The sequence below is a fragment of the Ornithorhynchus anatinus genome, chromosome 10, assembly GCF_004115215.2.
Source record: "Ornithorhynchus anatinus isolate Pmale09 chromosome 10, mOrnAna1.pri.v4, whole genome shotgun sequence".
In the NCBI taxonomy this organism is placed as follows: Eukaryota; Metazoa; Chordata; class Mammalia; order Monotremata; family Ornithorhynchidae; genus Ornithorhynchus; species Ornithorhynchus anatinus.
In genome coordinates this window covers 29,919,983-29,938,554 of record NC_041737.1, presented here as the reverse complement: position 1 = coordinate 29,938,554, position 18,572 = coordinate 29,919,983, and the positions used below count along the sequence as shown (strand labels likewise).

Here is an 18,572-nt window from a genome sequence, read left to right as displayed (position 1 = left end):
ACAAATATAAGGTCTGTGCACATTTTTTCTCAAATTGCCCAGGTTATCTTATCAAAGTATACATCTGATTTTATAAACTGGAAAGTGTAGTCTTTGTAGTTTATAGCTCTAAAGAGCTTTTGAATCCATATTATTATTTGTTATAAAAGAAGAATTTAGTTAAAATTGGGATGTGTCATTAGCATCTTTTCTTGTTGGATGGTCTATCTGGATGATTTTATTTTATTTATTTTTAAAATCCCAAACTCTCAGACATCCCTAGGACTAAATCTTAATAGTGTCTATGGTCCTTTAGACTGTATTGGACTGTAAACTCCTTGTGGACAGGGAATGTGTCTACCCACTCTGTACTGTACTTTTCAAGTACTTAGTTCAGTCCTCTGCATCCAGTAAGCACTCAGTAAATACCAGTGATTGATTGACTGATGGTAGTAAGAAGAAGGAAGGTGATAAAGGAACAAATAGTTGAGAATTGTGGATCTATAGGTCTCCCAAGATTGCTTATTTCTGTACTATCCATTCTTTCGGTCACATTTACTAAGTGATTACTATGTATAGAGCACTGTACTAAGCGCTTGGGAAAGTACTGTACAACCATAAACAGTGACATTTCCTGACCACAATGAGCTCACAGTCTAGAGGACTTATTAGACTGTAAATTTCTTGAGGGCAGGGATCAAGCTTAGAACAGCGCTTCGCACAGATACCATCATTATTATTATTATATCTACCAACCCTATTTTATTGTACTCTCTCAAGCACAGTGCTCTGCCCACAGTAGACAGTACTGATGATGATAATGATGGTATCTGGTAAGTGCTTACTATGTGCCAAGTACTGTTCTAAGTGCTGGGGTAGATACAAGGTAATCAGGTTGTCTCACATGGGGCTCACAGTCTTAATCCCCATTTTACAGATGGGGTAACTGAGGCACAGAGAAATGAAGCGACTTACCCAAAGTCACACAGCTGATAAGTGGCGGAGCCAGGATCAGAACCCACAACCTCTGACTCCCAAGCCTGTGCACTCCTTGAGGACAGAGATCATATTTACCAATTCTGTTGTAGTGCAGTTTCCAGAGTCCTTAATACAGTGCTCTGCACAAAGTTATGTGCTCGATTGAGTGATTGATTGTGAGGGTTCAGGACACCTGCCCTTCACCCAGCCCATCTCGTCTTCTGGGCCGGAGAGTAGCAATTCTCCAAGAATTCAGCTGACGTAGGGTGCACTACCTTAATAAGCCCGGTCCTTCCAACCATTAGCTCAGCCATTAAGCAACCCATCTATCGTGGGGTGAGGGGGAGGCAGAAGGCTCCTTGAGCTTTGCAAGAGAGCCCTTGGAGAGGATGTAATTCCATAATAATAATAATGCTTTGTGTTTTGGGTTTTTGGTTTCTTCTGATGGCATTCAAGTGCTTATTATGTGTCAAACACTGTACTAAGCACTGAGGGAGATTCAAGCTAATCAGGTTGGACACAATCCCTGCCCCACATGGGGCTCGCAGTCTCTGTCCCCCTTTTACAGATAAGGAAACTGAGGCACAGAGAATAATAATAATAATAATGTTGGTATTTGTTAAGCGCTTACTATGTGCCGAGCACTGTTCTAAGCGCTGGGGTAGACACAGGGGAATCAGGTTGTCCCACGTGGGGCTCACAGTCTTAATCCCCATTTTACAGATGAGGTAACTGAGGCACCGAGAAGTTAAGTGACTTGCCCAAAGTCACACAGCTGACAAGTGGTAGAGCTGGGGTTCGAACCCATGACCTCTGACTCCATAGCCCGTGCTCTTTCCAGTGAGCCACTCTGCTTCCCTAAGTGAAGTGAAGAGAAGTGAAGTGACTTGCCCAAGGTCACACAGCAGACGAGTGGCGGAGTTGGGATTAGAATCCAGGATCTTCTGACTCCTAGGCCAGTGCTCTGTCTACTAGGTCACACTGTGAACTGTCATATGGTGAAGTATATTTTCCCCTAGACTTTAAATGCATCCCATTCTAGAATCAGCCCCCACAGGATGACCGAGGACTACCATTAGGGGAAATGTTTCACTTTAGGTTGCGTCCGGCCACCCCTTCTCTCGTAGCCCTCCCCCTTATTCCTTGGGGCTTTCTTGACCCTCGGGGAGGCCACAAGCATTTTGATTTTTGTAAATCAAGAAACCATCTGGTTCCTGCTCAAGCCTTGTGCCTGCTGCCATTTCCAGCAAGAAGGAGGCAGTAAAATATGAGGGGCTCAGGTGGGGTCCTGGTGGCCAGATACCCGACCGGGGAGCCAGTTCAGTTTGACCTGATGCCGTTCCCTCTTAGCCTTCTCTTTTGGCTCGGCTCCAAATTATCTCCTTTTCTTTTCCTTAACTTTTTTTCTTTCTCAGTGGTATTTGTTTAGTGGTTACTGTGTGCTAGCCAGTGTTTTAAGTGCTGGGGTGTTTATAAGTTAATCAGCCCTGATACAGTTCATGTCCCACATTGGGCCCACGGTCTTAATCCCAGTTTTACAGATGAGGTCACTGAAGCACAGAGAAGTGAAGTCACTTGTCCCAGGTCACAAAGCAGATAAGTGAATAATGCATAATAATTGTAGTATTTGTTAAGCACTTACTATGCGTCAGGCATTGTACTAAGCGCCGAGGTGGATACAGGCAAATCGGGTTGGACACAGTCCCTGTCTCACGTGGAGCTCACAGTGTCCATCCCCATTTTACAGATGAGATAACTGAGGCACAGAGAAGTGAAGTGACTTTCCCCAGACCACACAGCAGACAAGTGGCAAAGCCGGGATTAGAACCCAGGTCCTTTGACTCCCAGGCCTGTCCTTTATCCGCTGTGGTGGAGCTGGGATTAGAACCCAGGTCCTTCTGACTCTCGGGTCTGGGCTCTGTCTAGGAGGCCACACTGCCTCTTCCCTGCAAATACCTCTCTCCTTGCTCTCTGCTGCCCATCAGCAGCCATGGAGATCAGGGTTTGCTTCAGCCCATGGACATTTCCAACTCCAAGTTTCTGCTCCCTTCTCCCATATCCTCACCAAAGGTAGACTCTGAATCGGGGTGGGAGAAAAGAGGGCCCAGCCTGCAAGTCATTTTGAAGGGATAAATGCAGAGGTCGGATGAGGAAACGGAAGGCTGGCGAGTGAACCGTCTTCCCCACAGCAATTGGACGTAAACCTTAGGCAGGGTTTAAGAATCCTGGGCTACGTCAGCAATCATTGCATAATGCATGTCTGGATTTTATGGATTCTGGTCATGTGGAGCCAGGGGTAACCTTGTACAAGACAACCCTATGAATGATAGGAATTTTTTTTTTTTTTTGGACAATGCATTACATAAATGTACTAAATTACATGAAGATGCATTTGTAAATGTACTTAAATCCATTTTGACAACGTAAAGGTATAGGAAATACTTGACACAATAGGGAAAAATCTCTCTTCTTCTGTTTTATTTAGCTTAACCTTTAATTTAACAGAGTGATAAGTTATTTTTGGTAAAACTGTAAAAATCGAACCCCATCTTTATAAGTAGACTTTTCTAGTGCCAAGTGAGACATTTGGCAAAATCTAGGGCTGGCCAGCGTAAATCAAAGTCTTTTATCCTATTGAATAAATTTCAACAGTGAAGGTTATTTTTTTTCACCTTGACTACAAATGCAGGGGGCTAGAGGCCTTCCCCAACTAAGCTTTCATTTCCTCTTCTCCCCCTCCCTTCTGCATCACCCTGGCACTTATATTTGAACCCTTTATTTACCCCTCCCTCAGCCCCACAAGCACTGATGTATCTATCTGTAATTTATTTATATTAATGTCTTTAGATTGTAAGCTCATTGAGGGCAGGGAACGTGTCTACCAACTCTTTTATACTGTACTCTCCCAAGCACTCAGTACCGTGCTCTGCACATAGAAAGCGCTCAATAAATACGATTGATCGATCGACTGACGGAACACTTTAGTCCTTACATACCCTAATGCAGCAGCCAAATATACTAACTTTCTTCCTACAGTGGAAGAACTAAATCCAGGAAGATAATGCCCGAGGCCCCATGTTAATTGTGCCATAACCAGGATTAGAACTTGGCCCCTGACTTCCAGCCTTTGAGCTTTGGTGAGTAAATAGAGAGATATTAGTCCAGATAACGTCTTCTGACTGAGCCAAGAAAAGAGGCATGCAAGAATTTGTGGCAGTACAAGATGACCTTTAAAACATCATGAAATATGGACATTTTCAGTGGATTTGGCACACTAGATCAAAATAGACCTGTTGGCCCTTCTCAGTGTCTTAGTAGAGAAGATCCCTTGAAATTACCATGGCAGAGCAGTTAATAAAGAGCAAATGCCACCCCTTTCTCAGAGACTGATGGTTCACAACAAAGGGAATTGCCTCGGGGTGAGACAGGAACTCAGTAATGCAGTTCAGAGAAACCAGTACAGTAAAATGAGTTATCTGATTTATTCAGTGTCTGGGAATTTATTTGCTTTGAAATCTGGCGGGTGTATCTGGCATAAGGGTAATTTGTGTGGCAGTGGAAAATTCGCAGTCAGCATTCAAATGTCAGTTGGTGTTGTGTGTGGGTTCTGTTTTGTACTTGCCTGCGTCCTCGTTAGAACTAATACTGTTGAGAATTCAAGGCGAGGACTTTGTTGTGTGCGGTTGTAAGCAATTGCCAGTAATACCCTTCCCACCCACTCTAATCTACGATTTGAGACAGTGAAGATCCTCCTAGACCGTTGTGCCATAAGATGAAAATTTCTCTTCTCTAACAATAATCGTGGTATTTGTTAGGCGCTTAGTATGGGCCAAACACTGTTCCCAAGCCCCGGGGAAGATAGGAGGTAATCAGGTTGGACACAGTCTTTGTCCCTCATGGGGCTCACAGTCTTTGTCCCTCATGGGGCTCACAGTCTTGATCCCCATTTTACAGATGAGGTGATTGAGGCAGAGAGAAGTAAAGCGACTTGCCCAAGGTCGCGCAACAGACGTGGCAGAGCTGGGATGACCAAGGTTTGAGCCATCGAGTTAACCTGAAAAGATCGGAGCCTCTCCCTATTTGTAGGAGTTAAAACAGTCATCATTCTGAGGCTCCCCTTTTGCAAGACTAATCTGGGAATGGACAAAGAAATTCTCCCTATAACACTCGCACCCTTAGCAGCACTGTTTTCAAGTCAGAGAAGCAGTGTGGCCAAGCGGACAGAGGACGGGCCTGTGAGTTAGAAGGACCTAATTTCTAATCCTGGTTCTGCTGCTCATCTGCTGTGACCTTGGTCAAGTCACCTCACTTCTCTGTGCCTCAGTTACCTCTTCTGTAAAATGGGGATTAATACCATGAGCCCCTTCTGGGATAGGGAGTGTGTCCAACCTGCCAGTCAGTCATATTTATTGAGCACTTACTGTGTGCAGAGCACTGTACTAAGCACTTGGGAGAGTACACTATGGCAGTGTAACAGAAACATTTTAGCTTGTCTCTACCCCAGTACAGACTACAATGCCTGGCACATAATACTAAAAGCAAAAAAAAACACCACCCCACCAATTCTGGGTTCTTGTTCTCAAACATTTGAAGCAGTTGAATTTCCTGACATGCTTGTGCTTTAGTTTGCAGGCATCAGAGCTATATGGCTAGCTCACCTTTCTTGGGATAGTAGTAGGAGTATTTATTAAGCATTCACTGTGTGCAGAGTACTGCGCTAGATGCTGGGAGAGAACCCCCAGGTGGGAATTAGACATGGTCTCTGTCCCTAAGGGCCAGAGGGCAGGGAGAGAATCTTGGAGAGTATTATTATATAGATGGCAAAACCGAGTGTGCTACTTACAGGGTTTACTCCTCAAACCCTCTCTGGTCATGTTCCTAGCTCGACGGTCTGAAGCACCTAGAAAGGAGTCAGGCATGTTCCCTGGAGTGGGTGGAGGGGCAGGGCAAGGAATATAGGCTTGGGTAACGTCTCTGTGCCCCAAATATCTGCCCAACAGAGGAATTGGGCCAGTGTGGTCCTCAAAGGAATTGTCGCCGGGACTATTATTGTAACCCTGACAACATTTTGGTGGCAGCATCTTAAAAACATCCCCAAAGTCTTCCTCCCCAGCCCCCTTGGTCTCCCTCCTTGGTATCCCAGCCAACTCCATCTCTGGCGCTGTGGGATCTCTCCAGAGTTGTACGTGGTTGAGAACTGCTCAAAAGTGGGAACAGGAAAATAAGGTAAGAAGGTATCTGAATAAGGTCACCCTTGGACACACAGAAAGAAGTTTTTGTTGTTGTTTTTGTTGCGGAATGTCTGATCGTGTAGTCACACAGTGAGGGGCATTCATTTTCTGGAGAGATAAGCATTAGTTGGCCTACTTACATTTGAGCATCCCTCAAACAAAACCTACCTACTGGGCGGGCGTTCTGGTTCCTCCAAGAGACGTTTCATGGAGACCTGTCCCTTTGGGGTCAGAGTGGGCAGAGTAACTTTTAGCACGTGTCTCTTTTCCATTCCTACTCTCTCCTGCACCGTCCCCTTTTCCAGGTTAATTCACTTGACTGGAGCTGAATTTTCTGAATGCTACTCCTCACTTTTTTCTACACTTTACAAAAATCTCCAAATCAGGATAATTAAGCATTTAGTGTGGTACTTTGCACACGGTAAGTGCTCAATAAATACGATTGAATGAATAATTGCAATTCACACATTGAAAAACCTTTCATAGCTTGGATCACCCAGCAATTTTTAGCCACTATAGATTGATGTTGCAAATAAAGCTAACTTTCGCTCTACCTACTATTTAACCCTTTGACCATACAGGGCTTCTATTTCTGCATGCTCTGGATGGCTCGCCCTAGGAACTGTGTCCAGCATTTAAGTAGGTTCCTTGCCAGTTGATAGTATTTTGGGTTATTTGTGCCTCTCCTGGGGCTAAATTGAACTATTTTGGAGCTGGCACTAAAATGTTTGTGCTTGTGGTTTTGACCTAGTTTTCGAATGAAACCAAAAGCTTGCCTCGCTTGAGTTCTGTCCATTCTTCTCTATGATTGTAAAAACTGCCCCTACTTCCTGACTTTTTGAGCCATTCCATCAGGCTGACTCCTGGGCTGTAATTGATTCAAACGTAATCCCAAATAACAGAGACTTGGGACGAAGCCAGCCCATGGGCATCTAAACTACACTTCCATCAGCAAAACTTCTCTGGATGGAATGGAAGAAGAATGGATTGGCAATCGGGGACCGAGTGGGTCTCTGTGGGCTTCCTCAAAAGGAGCCAGGAGGGGCGGGGCCAGAGGAAATGATTTAAGGACGCAACAAAGCAAAGGCTTAGGTAGTACAGCTCAGCTGAGCATTTCAAGGCAACTGAAGAAAGCACATCAGCGTTGTACAGTCCAAAAAAAGTGGCTCTTTCTGATATGAAGTTTTGAGGAAATGATAAAGCCGAAAGCAAAAGCAATACCTGGCGCTGCAATAATAATTGGGGTGTTGGGTAAGTGCTTTCTATGGGCCCAGCCCTCTATTAGGTACTGGGGTAGCTACAAGTTAGGTCAAATACCAATATGTCCACACAACCAAGGATGATCTTAGTGGGTGCTTGATCCAGAAGAACCCTTGGGAGTCGCATTAGCTTTTGTAGCCACACGGGCAGCCAGAGCTGATCCCGAACATCTATAACACCAATCTTGAGGATGTGGCACCCTTGGTATCGCACGCTCCAGACTCACCAGTAACCGGCGTCGGACCTTTTTGTATTGCCCCCGGGTCTCGTTCTCATCCTGCCTTGCACCTGAGAAGCAGCATGGCTTAGTGGAAAGAGCAGGGGCCTGGGAGCCAGAAGGACCTGGGTTCTAATCCAGGTCCTAATGTAAACTTGTCTGCTGTGTGACCTGGGGCAACTCACATAACTTCTCCGTGCCTCAGTTACCTCATCAGTAAAATGGGGATTAAGATTATGAGACCCATGTGGAACAGGGATTTTGCCCATTTTTTCTTCCTACCCCCATAAGCATTTACAAAAATAATCCTTTGTTGCCTCCTCAATAAGTTGGAAGGCTTGTGAAATTATGCAGCAGAGGCAATTAGGTGAGTAAAAATGGTAATGGGGTAGAGAGCATTTTGCCTAGGTCCTAGAAAAAATTGAAAAATAGTAATGACGGTCCCTACCTTCAAGGAGCTCTCAGTGTAAGTGGGGAAGATGGTACACACAGAAATCAGAATCTTAGGAATTGTGAAAAGGACTCCAGAAATAATCAAAGAAGAAACATCTATATTTAAACAGTCCCAGCTTCACCTGAGGATCTCCTAGTCAGTGCTGGCCTCATGGAAATAGAATCAGGCAGCCAGTTGTATTTATTGAGTGCCTAGCATGTGCGCATGGTACTAAGAGCTTGGGAGAGTACAATATAGTAGAGTTGGTAGTAGACACATTCCCTGCCCACAGTGAGCTTACATTCTAGAGTGACGTGAGGGCAGGCTTCACATGCATTTTCTGCTCCAGAAGGGAGGAAGTAAGGCTGAGAGAGAGCAGTTCCAGGACTCCCAGATCAATAAGTGAGTCAGTCAGTGGACCTAGGAGCTGGGAACGGATGACAACTGGTTTTGTGGCGATTCTTTGAAAATTTACAATTTTGAAGTCTCGATTCTAATAAAAGTCTGAGTTAGCTTCCTTCCCCCCCCACACCCCCACACCTATATTTGTTTTCACTAGCTTATTTGTTTCATGCTTTTTACTGCCCAAGTCATCCAAGTGACTGTAAAATTTTCACTAGGCCCTTGGACATTCACCAGTTTTAAACGTCGGTATGTTCAGAAACAGTGATTACTGGGGAACCTTCTATCAGAATATAACATATGCTTGCCTCATGAAGCCCTCTACCTTTTTTTTTTCCCCTCAAGTGTCTCAACTTTCTTCCTGTAGTCAAGCAGATCTTGAGTCCCGTCTTCTCTATGAAGCCTTCCCTGATAAATTGGTGACTTTCCTCTATTGATGCTGCATTCACTTCCCAAACAGCTACCCGCGCCCCCCACCCCCTCCTTCACTCATCACTTCACAAAATGCCTTCGTCCTTTCGTATGTGTTTGTTCTTTTCCATCCACATGGTTTTAACAGTTCATAACGTCAGTATACTAGAGCGAAGGAGCATCACAGTGAAAAGTTACTCTTCTTTCTCTTCTCCCGTCAGCCCCTTTCCACCTCCCATCCTTACTTAAGCTGTGTATGCCCTTCCCAGATCTCTTCCTAACAAGCCCCCCAACTGGTCTCCGGGGTGCTAAAAACATCCTTCTTGTTTGGTAATCTGTGTGTTGCGCTAGCACAGTAAAGCTGGGTGTGGAAAAGACATGGACTTGAGTGCAGCCGAATCAGCTAATGCTCCAAAGTCTGCTCTGAAACCCGGTTTGAGCTGTTCAGGTACATTCATTACTTTTCTACCGTACCCATCAATTCAGGCCTTTTAAGCACCATCATCTTTTCTCACTTATGTGACTTCTTTAAACAGTAATTCCCGAAGCTCGGTAACTCTAATTCAGAATATATTTACGGTAGGAAATATGTTTGGTCTCAGTGATGAGAGAAAACCAGTGTAAGTACAAGAAAAACTGTATTTTTTATGCATATTAAAAGCTCCTTATGGGCAGGGAGCGGGTCTGCCAATTCCTTTGTACTCTCCCAAGTGTGTAGAACATAGTAAGCACTCAATAAATACCATTCATTGATTGTATATGAGATGTACAAACCCACTCTTATACATACCGACGTATAACTGTCATTTGTTTTTAAAGTTGATTCTGTTGACAATGAAAAAGTAAAAGCACGAACACAGCTTGTTTCTTCTGCTATTCCATTTAGCTTTCACATATACAGAATTATTGGGTATTTATTCCTCTAAAAGAAGGTTTTAGTAAGAGTTAAATTGTTGCAGGTCTGGTGGGAAAATAAATAAGATTCTTTACTATTTCATATCCTTAAAATGTTTTTCAGTAACAATAATAATTATGGTATTTGTTAATCGCTTACTATGTGCCAAGCACTATTCTAAGTAGTAGAAACTGGATACAAAATTCCATAATGGAATTTTTTTAAGTCAGGAAATGGAAAATTTCTTGAGACTTATTTCAGTGGGACTTAAAAGTCTCTCCTTAGCACAAATTTTTCTTAAGAAATTTTTACTGAACAGTACTGTATCCCATATTTGAAAAAGTCAGAAGTGAACTTTTGGTGACTTGACATTTTCACAGCAGGAAAGATTCCTGTTTCCTCAGAACATTGGAGAGCTACCCCTTCTTTTTGACTGAAATGGCGGCTGCCATGGTTCAAATTCTCTTCAGAACTTCCCATTTTCCGTCACATCATTGACTCCAAGGTCATCTGTCAGCTCTGTCCTCTCTTCCCTATTGACTCTTCTCCGCACTTAGACCCCAGCTTGCTCTCTTCGCTCTCCTCCCAAGCCAGCCTTCTCACTAACCCTCCCTCTTAGTTCTCGGCTTGCTTTGCTCTCACCCTGCCTCCTGTCTGGAACTCTACCCTGCTTCAGAACCCTCAAACCACAGCCCTGCGCATCTTCATATCCCTTTTGAAAACCCACTTCCTCTAGAGACATTTCCTAGTAAATTGCTACCTCCCCAAGTCGTAGCAATTGGAACAGTCAGTGGAACAGCAGCGTGGCCTAGTAGAAAGAGTACGGGCCTGGGAATAGGAGGACCTGGGTTCTAATGCCGGCTCTGCCACATGTCTCCTCTGTGACCATGGGCAAGTCACTTACTTCTCTGTGCCTCAGTTACCCTATCTGTGAAATGGAGATTAAATCCTGCTCCCTCCTATTGAGACTATGAGCCCCAGAGACTGTGTCCAATCTGATTACCTTGTAACTACTATTAAGCTTGGCTTAATCGGTGGTATTTATCGAGCACTTACTATGTGCAGAGCACTGTACTAAGCACTTGGGAGAGTGCAACAGAATTAGCAAACATGTTCCTCTCCCATAATGAGCTTGCAACAAGTACAATTGTAAATTATAAATAAATGCTCTCTCAAATGCCTATTGCTGACTTCTGCGTACATTAGGCACTCAGTGAAGTCTATCAGTTGATTGGTAGATTTTCCCATATTGCTTGCTATCTGATTCTTATTGTTTAATAGATTTATCCCATCATTTGCTTGAACTCTGTTTCCTTCCTACCCAGTCGCCCTATATCTACCCTAGGCCTCAAAAGTAAATTTTTTAATGTAAGAAAGTTTTAACCTTAGGGTGTAGATCCTATGCAACTGCACCCCTTCTCATATAAAATGTATAATTTTATTTGGCTTTATTTGGATGATGAGATGTCGTTTGACGTGGGGATTTGATTATATATTTGAGAGCATAGCAGGGCAGTAGTAAAAATCACTCCCTCACACTAATTGAGCACCCACTAGGTATCGTGCACTGTAGTGCTTGGGAAGTGCAAAGCAAGGAAGTGACATATTTCCTGTCCATAGGGAGCTTATCCTGTACTAGGGTGATGTCTTTAATGTTTTTTCAATATGCTATTCACTCATGGCAACGTTTTTCTTTCTTTGAAAATGTTTAAACAAAGTAGAATATATCTTTTTCTAACTAAATAAGACTTTGCTCATCACTAACATGCCGTTTTTTTTGTTTGTTTCTAGTGGCATTCATTTTCAACTGGATCGGATTCTGTTTATCCTTCTGTATAACGAACACCATTGCGGGGAGGTATGGTGCTATCTGTGGATTTGGCCTTTCACTGATCAAATGGATCCTTATCGTTCGGGTAAGCTTTCTTAATCGATTCTAGTCCTTTCAATCCTAGAATGAAAATTGCCATTCATTTAAAAAGCTTGATGACAGTTATATCCAAATCATATACTTTTTGACCAAAGACAAATGCTAACCCTGTTGTTGATCCTTCCTGTTTTTAGGAACATTTTTGTCATCAGGTAGTCCATTTATTTAATAATAATAATTATGGTGTTTGTTAAGCGCTTTCTATGTGCCAAACACTGTTCTAAGCACTGGAGGGGGAGAGATACAAGGTTATCAGGTTGTCCCCCGTGGGGCTCACAGTCTTAATCCGCATTTTACAGATGAGGTAACTGAGGCACAGAGAAGTTAAGTGGCTTGCCCAAGGTCACACAGCAGACAAGTGGCAGAGGCAGAATAAGAGCCCATGTCCTCTGACTCCCAAGCCTGTGCTCTTTCCACTAAGCCACGCTGATTCTTATTTGGACCCCAAGCTCCCGTTATGAAAGAAGCTTAGCTCTCCATGGAAAGGGAAATAGAAATAGAAAATGTTTGGATCTCACTTCCTTTTTCATGTCCCATAATTTCTTTCTGCCTGTGCCCCTCAGATTCTATGCTCCTCATCTTGTGGGGGGAAGCACATCTTTTACTTATATTCTTCCAAGTACCTGGTGCTGAGCTCTGTAGAGAAGCAGCATGGCTCAGTGGAAAGAGCCAGGCCTTGAGAGTCAGAGGTCATGGGTTCTAATCCCGGCTTTGCCGTTTGCCAACTGTGTGACTTTGGGCAAGTCACTTAACTTCTCTGTGCCTGTTACCTCATCAGTAAAATGGGGATTAAAACTGTGAGCCCCACATGGGACAATCTGAATACCTTGTATCCCCCCAGTGCTTAGAACAGTGCTTTGCACATAGTAAGCCCTTAAATACCACCGTTATAACCAGTGCCAAGCACTGTCAAATAATGATGGTATTTATTAGGTGCTTACTATGTGTCGAGTACTAAGTGCTGGGGTAGATACATGCTTATCAGGTTGGATACGGTTCCTGTCCCACGTGGGGCCCACAGTCTTAATCCCCATTTTACAGATGAGGTACAGGCCCAGAGAGGTGAAGTGACTTGCCCAAAGTCACAGAGCAGGCAAATGGAGGAGCTGGAAGTAGAGCACAAGTCCTTCTAATTCCCAAGCTCATGCTCTAGCCACTAGACTGCACTGCTTCTCAGCATTGTACTAAGCGCTGGGATAGATTCAAGAGAAGCTGGTCCCACCTGGGTCTTGCAGTCAAATAGGAGGGTGGACAGACATTGAATCCCTGATTTGCAAATGAGGAAACTGAGACACAGAGAAGACAAGTGACTTGCCCAAAGTCACACAGCAGATACATGACAGACCTGGAATGAAAACCCAGTTCTATGATTCTGAGACCTGGGCTCTTTCCAGTAGATCTCACTGGTCCTCCATGGTAGGTGATCAGTAAATACCTTTGAATGAATAAATCCAACTCCAAGAGTATGGACACAGCAAAATCTATAGGTGGCCTTCATCAAATTTGCTTTCATCACAGTTTCGAGAGTGAGTTTTAATGAGCCCCCTGTGGGACAGGGACTGTGTCTGACCTGATTGTCTAGTGTCTACCCCAGCACTTAGTGCAGTGCTTGGCACACAGTAAATGCTTAACAGATAGCACAATTAAGTATTGAAATTAATGGGTCTATAGTTTTAGGTTAACTGCTTATTTTTTATTTAATGCTGACTTGGGAGTTAAATTCCGTGTTGCTTATTGCTTTCTAATTTCCCTAACGGGTAGGTAATTTGCCTTTTGTAACTTGATCTGCAATTGATTGGGGATGTTTTCAGTGGAAGAGACTGCTGTCAGGTAGGGTTTTTAGTGAGCAATTAAGTGACTCCTTTTTATTTTTGGTTTTTGGTATCTAACTCTGGTTAACTCTTAATGAGAATCAAAATCAAAGTAGCTTCCAAATCTGGATTGTGAATTTCCTTCATTCCTGTTCCCAAATCCTTGTTAACATTTCCAACTTTTCCCTGGTGTCTAGAATCTCTAAGACCCTGCTGAAATGTCCTTGCCCTCAGGATCAGCTGTTAAGAATCTGTTTTGTCTCTCGGTTGTGGTCGAACGTGTGACAGGAGTGGGAAAATTTTGTATTTCAACATTTTGAGCTTTCTTTGAAATTTGGGGTAAAAGATGCCTTGTTTTAGAGCATTAAGCGGGGATTTCAGTCTACATAACTTCAACCTTATGTTAAAGCTTGTCAGTCATACACTGAAGAGAGCTCTTAGAGAAATAATTGAGATCTTACACAAGCATGATATTCCTTTCAGTAGTGATGCTCTTCTGAGTAGGTGGGTGGTATGCAGTTGGAGAGCATTTTCATTTTTCCTGGAGTTGATTGAATTTTTAAGAGTTCTTGGAAATAGCACTTAGCAATTGGAAGTGGTTGCCTGTAATTTGGAGACTCTTGTAATAGCCTCAAAATTGAAAGACGAATCGCTTAAGTCTTGGAAATAAGATTGTGTCTATAGAGCTTAATCACTTTCCGAGGAAAATGGAAATAGTTTGGAAGTCGCAGATAATGCTGCGTGGGACTGATGATCAGATAATGTTTTAGGCGATAGGACAGGAAGTGTCTGGTGTCTTTTCAATCACCATCTATTCACAAATGTTTTGTTAAGTCCCTTTCTTAAAAAGGAGCTAGCAAAACTAAATGAAGGAGGTTAAAAGGAAGACTGGGGAGATCACTGAAGTGAACTCTGGAGGCATTTGATTAGCTTTTTAAAATAAAAATCAGTGAAGCATGCAGTCTGGACTCTGGTCATGGAAAAGATACCTGTCTCCAATAGCATCACACCCTGCCCTTCAGCTGCCTCTTCATATTCCCACATCCCAGAGAATATCAAACTGCCTACCATGGTCACTGACAGGAACAGTGGAAATGCCAATTCAAGGTTCATTTAGTTGCACCCGGCTTCACTACTGGGAACTGAATCCCGGAGCACCGAGTTTGAAAATGAAAAGACTTTAATGAGTTGGGGGTCTTTATGTGGCTGGTATTCTGGGCAGCGATTAGCAGCGGGGGGTGTACAGAAGGTCAAAAGCTCTTCTTTCGTGGGGTCAGAAGAACATCCCCATCTGATAAGATTAAACTAATGTGGCTTTTGGTGTTAATATCTAAAGCAGCAGGTTGCTGTAGTGTGTTTGGGATGGTAGTTGTGGCTTTGGAAGAACACTGAAAGAGAACTGACAGTGACTCTTAATGGAAAAAAAGTTTGATTCACATAGCCTACGTTTAATCTTTTGCCCAGGCAGTTTGAAAGTGCCCTTTTTCAGTTTCTAAAATAGCCTTTACAAAAGCAGTTTGGGTCATGAAACAGACTTTTTACCCCCCAGGAAAAAAGTTCCAGTTTATTTTATACACTGATATTTTTTTCCAAATTATGTTCCAAGTGTGTGTGTTTGTGTTTCATTTGTTTTTTTTAAAATGATTCCATGTTTAAAAGAATATCTTGAAGGGAAGGCTTCTCCTGGAGGGTTTTTTTCTCAGTGGGGTCTTTTAGGATCTCTGTGTGCATACGGTTGACTTTGATTAATCGAATTTGTGTTCTTTTCTTAGTTCACCGATTACCTTACTGGATATTTCAACGGACAGTACTGGCTCTGGTGGATATTTCTGGTTCTCGGTAAGTTTATTATTCTATACCTATTTAAAGCAGTCTTTTGATTTAACTCGTAGAGTCTTTATTTCAACGCCCTAGTGAACAGTGTTGTAACTTCAGGTAAAATCGACTGCTCGGTTCACTCCTGTTCGATTCTGGTATTCTTGAAATTTCTAAACAGTGTTTTGATTGTCTTTTTAGTTCACAAAAGACAAGCGATGTCAAGTTGAAATGTTTTGATTGACTTTTAATGTTTCAAGGCTGCTGAGCCATCTGGAACAGCACCCGTGGCTCTTGTGCAGTTTGAGCAAGTTGTAGAAGGAATTGGAGAAAATGTGTTTTTCTCTAATATAAGGTCATTTGTTCATAAGCGGCCATGAAAGACCTTAGCCGTTAGAGGACACAACAGATTTGGGATGTTGTTTCTCCCTTCTTGTTTTGGCATTATGGAAACCTCCTTAAGCCTTTGAAATGCATATTGCATTAATCATTACTCAGCCAGGCATACGGAAAGGCTTCATGCCTTCTGATCACAGCGCTTCCGCTGGGTTGTCTTCTCAAAAATCCTCTCTTTTGATTCACGCTGAGGAGTTTTATGGATTTCCAGTTCGTGCTTCCTTGTCTCCCTTAAAGCAGTACAACATCAAATTCACACCGTTTTATTGAATGTCTCCCCGGCTCCCACGCACACCACGCTCCCACCATTTCTAGTTGATGCAGTGTTATGGACCAAACATATTATGCTCGTACTTTGAGTGCCTACGCTTCCTATTCTCTGGTTAAAAAAAAAAAAAAAAGTATCAGAAAACAGTGTTGAGTTCAGTAGGTGGCACTCTTTTCCCGGAATCAGCGGCCGCTTGTGGGTCCTAAATCTTTAGGACCAGATGGAAAACAGGCTCTCGTTGGTCATTTAAGGTCAGTAAAAATTCCCTGGCTTTAGAATAATAGGAACATTAATCTAGTGCTAAAGTTTGTGGCCAACTTGCACTCGGTTAATTATTAATCTGGTGAATTGTAGCATTTCCTATGTAAGTAGAAATATTAGGGTTAGGAAATCGAGACCGGCCCAGTGAACAGTGACTTGAGCTACAAACTAAGGAGTGTGGTGTATACAGCGTGGAAAGGTCCACGGGTTGGTTCTGATGGCCACATGAGGGTACAGAAAGAGCCACGTTTTCCACAGCGACCTCCTGGAATAAGAGGGACTTTCGGGTACAGTAATAACACTACTAACTGTGGTATTCGTCCAGCGAGTACTCTGTGCCAAGCCCTACACTGAGTGCTAGGGTGGCTAGAGGATCGTCAGGTCAGTTATAGCCCCTGACCCACATGGGGCTCAAAGTCTAAGTAGGAGGGAAATGGATATTGAATCTTCATTTTTCATTTAAGGAAATTTAAGCAGAGAGACATTAAGATCCTTGCTCAAGATCACCCAGCAAGCAAGTGGCAGAGTCAGGATCAGAGCCCTGGTCTTCTGACTCCCAGGCCCATGCTCTTTCCCTAGGCCACACTGGAGATTCTTTGAATGAGAGAGAAAAGCTGGGAGAAGAATGCACAGAGGCACTGAGGAAGGAAGAGTACAACTCCACAAGTTGTACTCTTGTACAAGAGTCTTCTTAACAAGAAGTTAAGAGTACAACTTAAACAACTCCAGTGGTTGCCTATCGACCTCCGCTCCAAACAAAAACTCCTCACTCTAGGCTTCAAGGCTCTCCATCACCTTGCCCCTTCCTACCTCTCCTCCCTTCTCTCTTTCTACCGCCCACCCCGCACGCTCCGCTCCTCTGCCGCCCACCTCCTCGCCGTCCCTCGGTCTCGCCTATCCCGCCGTCGACCCCTGGGTCACGTCCTCCCGCGGTCCTGGAACGCCCTCCCTCCTCACCTCCGCCAAACTGATTCTCTTTCCCTCTTCAAAACCTTACTTAAAAATCACCTCCTCCAAGAGGCCTTCCCAGACTGAGCTCCTCTTCCCCCTCTACTCCCTCTGCCATCCCCCCTTTACCTCTCCGCAGCTAAAGCCTCATTTTCCCCTTTTCCCTCTGCTCCTCCACCTCTCCCTTCCCATCCCCACAGCACTGTACCCGTCCGCTCAACTGTATATATTTTCGTTACCCTATTTATTTTGTTAATGAATTGTACATCGCCTTGATTCTATTTAGTTGCCATTGTTTTTACGAGATGTTCTTCCCCTTGACGCTGTTTAGTGCCATTGTTCTTGTCTGTCCGTCTCCCCCGATTAGACTGTAAGCCCGTCAAACGGCAGGGACTGTCTCTATCTGTTGCCGACTTGTTCATCCCAAGCGCTTAGTACAGTGCTCTGCACATAGTAAGCACTCAATAAATACTATTGAATGAATGAAAGAGTAAGGGAAACAGTTTTTGCAAAGATCTGCCTGGACTTTTTCCTTCCCCCAACTTGGCTTTCAGCTCCAGTAGGGTCCTGATAATTTGTGGGAGGCTAGACAGATGGACATGGGGTCTCTCCTCCGCTGGGTACTCTCCTCTCCCACCACCAACTTCACCCTCCCTTTTGTTCCCACCTGATCACGGTTAAGAATTTACTAGTTAAGTCAGTGTTTGGCCCAGGATTGGGAGTTTAAGCTCGGTCAGCGTCAATGCGACTAATAATGCGAATGCTGTCTTTCTGTCTGAGGTTTTTCACTGGACCCTTAGATCTAGGTCCCGTACCAATATTATTTTACACATTTATTATCTATTCTGATTATTGTTACTAACCCCGTGTGAATTGAATGATGAGTATTGAGCCGCATTTTGCAGAGGGGGAAAAACAGAGGCAGAAGATAATGTGGGCCCCGAATCTCTTGGCAAGGTGAGGTCGCTCAAGAAATAAACCAGGATTGCCACCCATTGAAAATTTGTGGGTTTTATTCCTTAGAAATGATCCCATGTCATTTTATTAGGTGGTGGGCATAAATACGAGTTACTTTTGCCATGGTGGTCAATGGCAATGAAGTATTCGATATAGGGGGTTATTTATAAGCATCCAGTACATATGCACTTATACATGGATCTGAAGGTAGATGATTGAAATCAAACCTACTAATTGTTGGCAGTTTTTAAGCCATCTTGTCAGGCATGATATTGGTTGCCTTGAAATCTGGCCAGTGAAGGACCAAATGACTTGATTTCTTTTATACACTTTGAAGCGAGAAAGGGGAGATTCCCTGAGGTCTCCACAGTCTTGGATCC

The 18,572-nt window shown here is 43.5% G+C and overlaps 1 protein-coding gene across 1 annotated transcript in view; it reads left to right on the top strand.

Moving 5' to 3' along the window:
- Positions 1–18,572, top strand: part of NDFIP2 (Nedd4 family interacting protein 2) — a 99,601-nt gene that overhangs the window by 75,374 nt on the left and 5,655 nt on the right. Inside the window, exons 5-6 of the mRNA XM_029073692.2 lie at positions 11,598–11,722; positions 15,320–15,386. Of these exons, the coding sequence (XP_028929525.1) occupies positions 11,598–11,722; positions 15,320–15,386 (192 nt within the window). The remainder of the gene's footprint in view (positions 1–11,597; positions 11,723–15,319; positions 15,387–18,572) is intronic.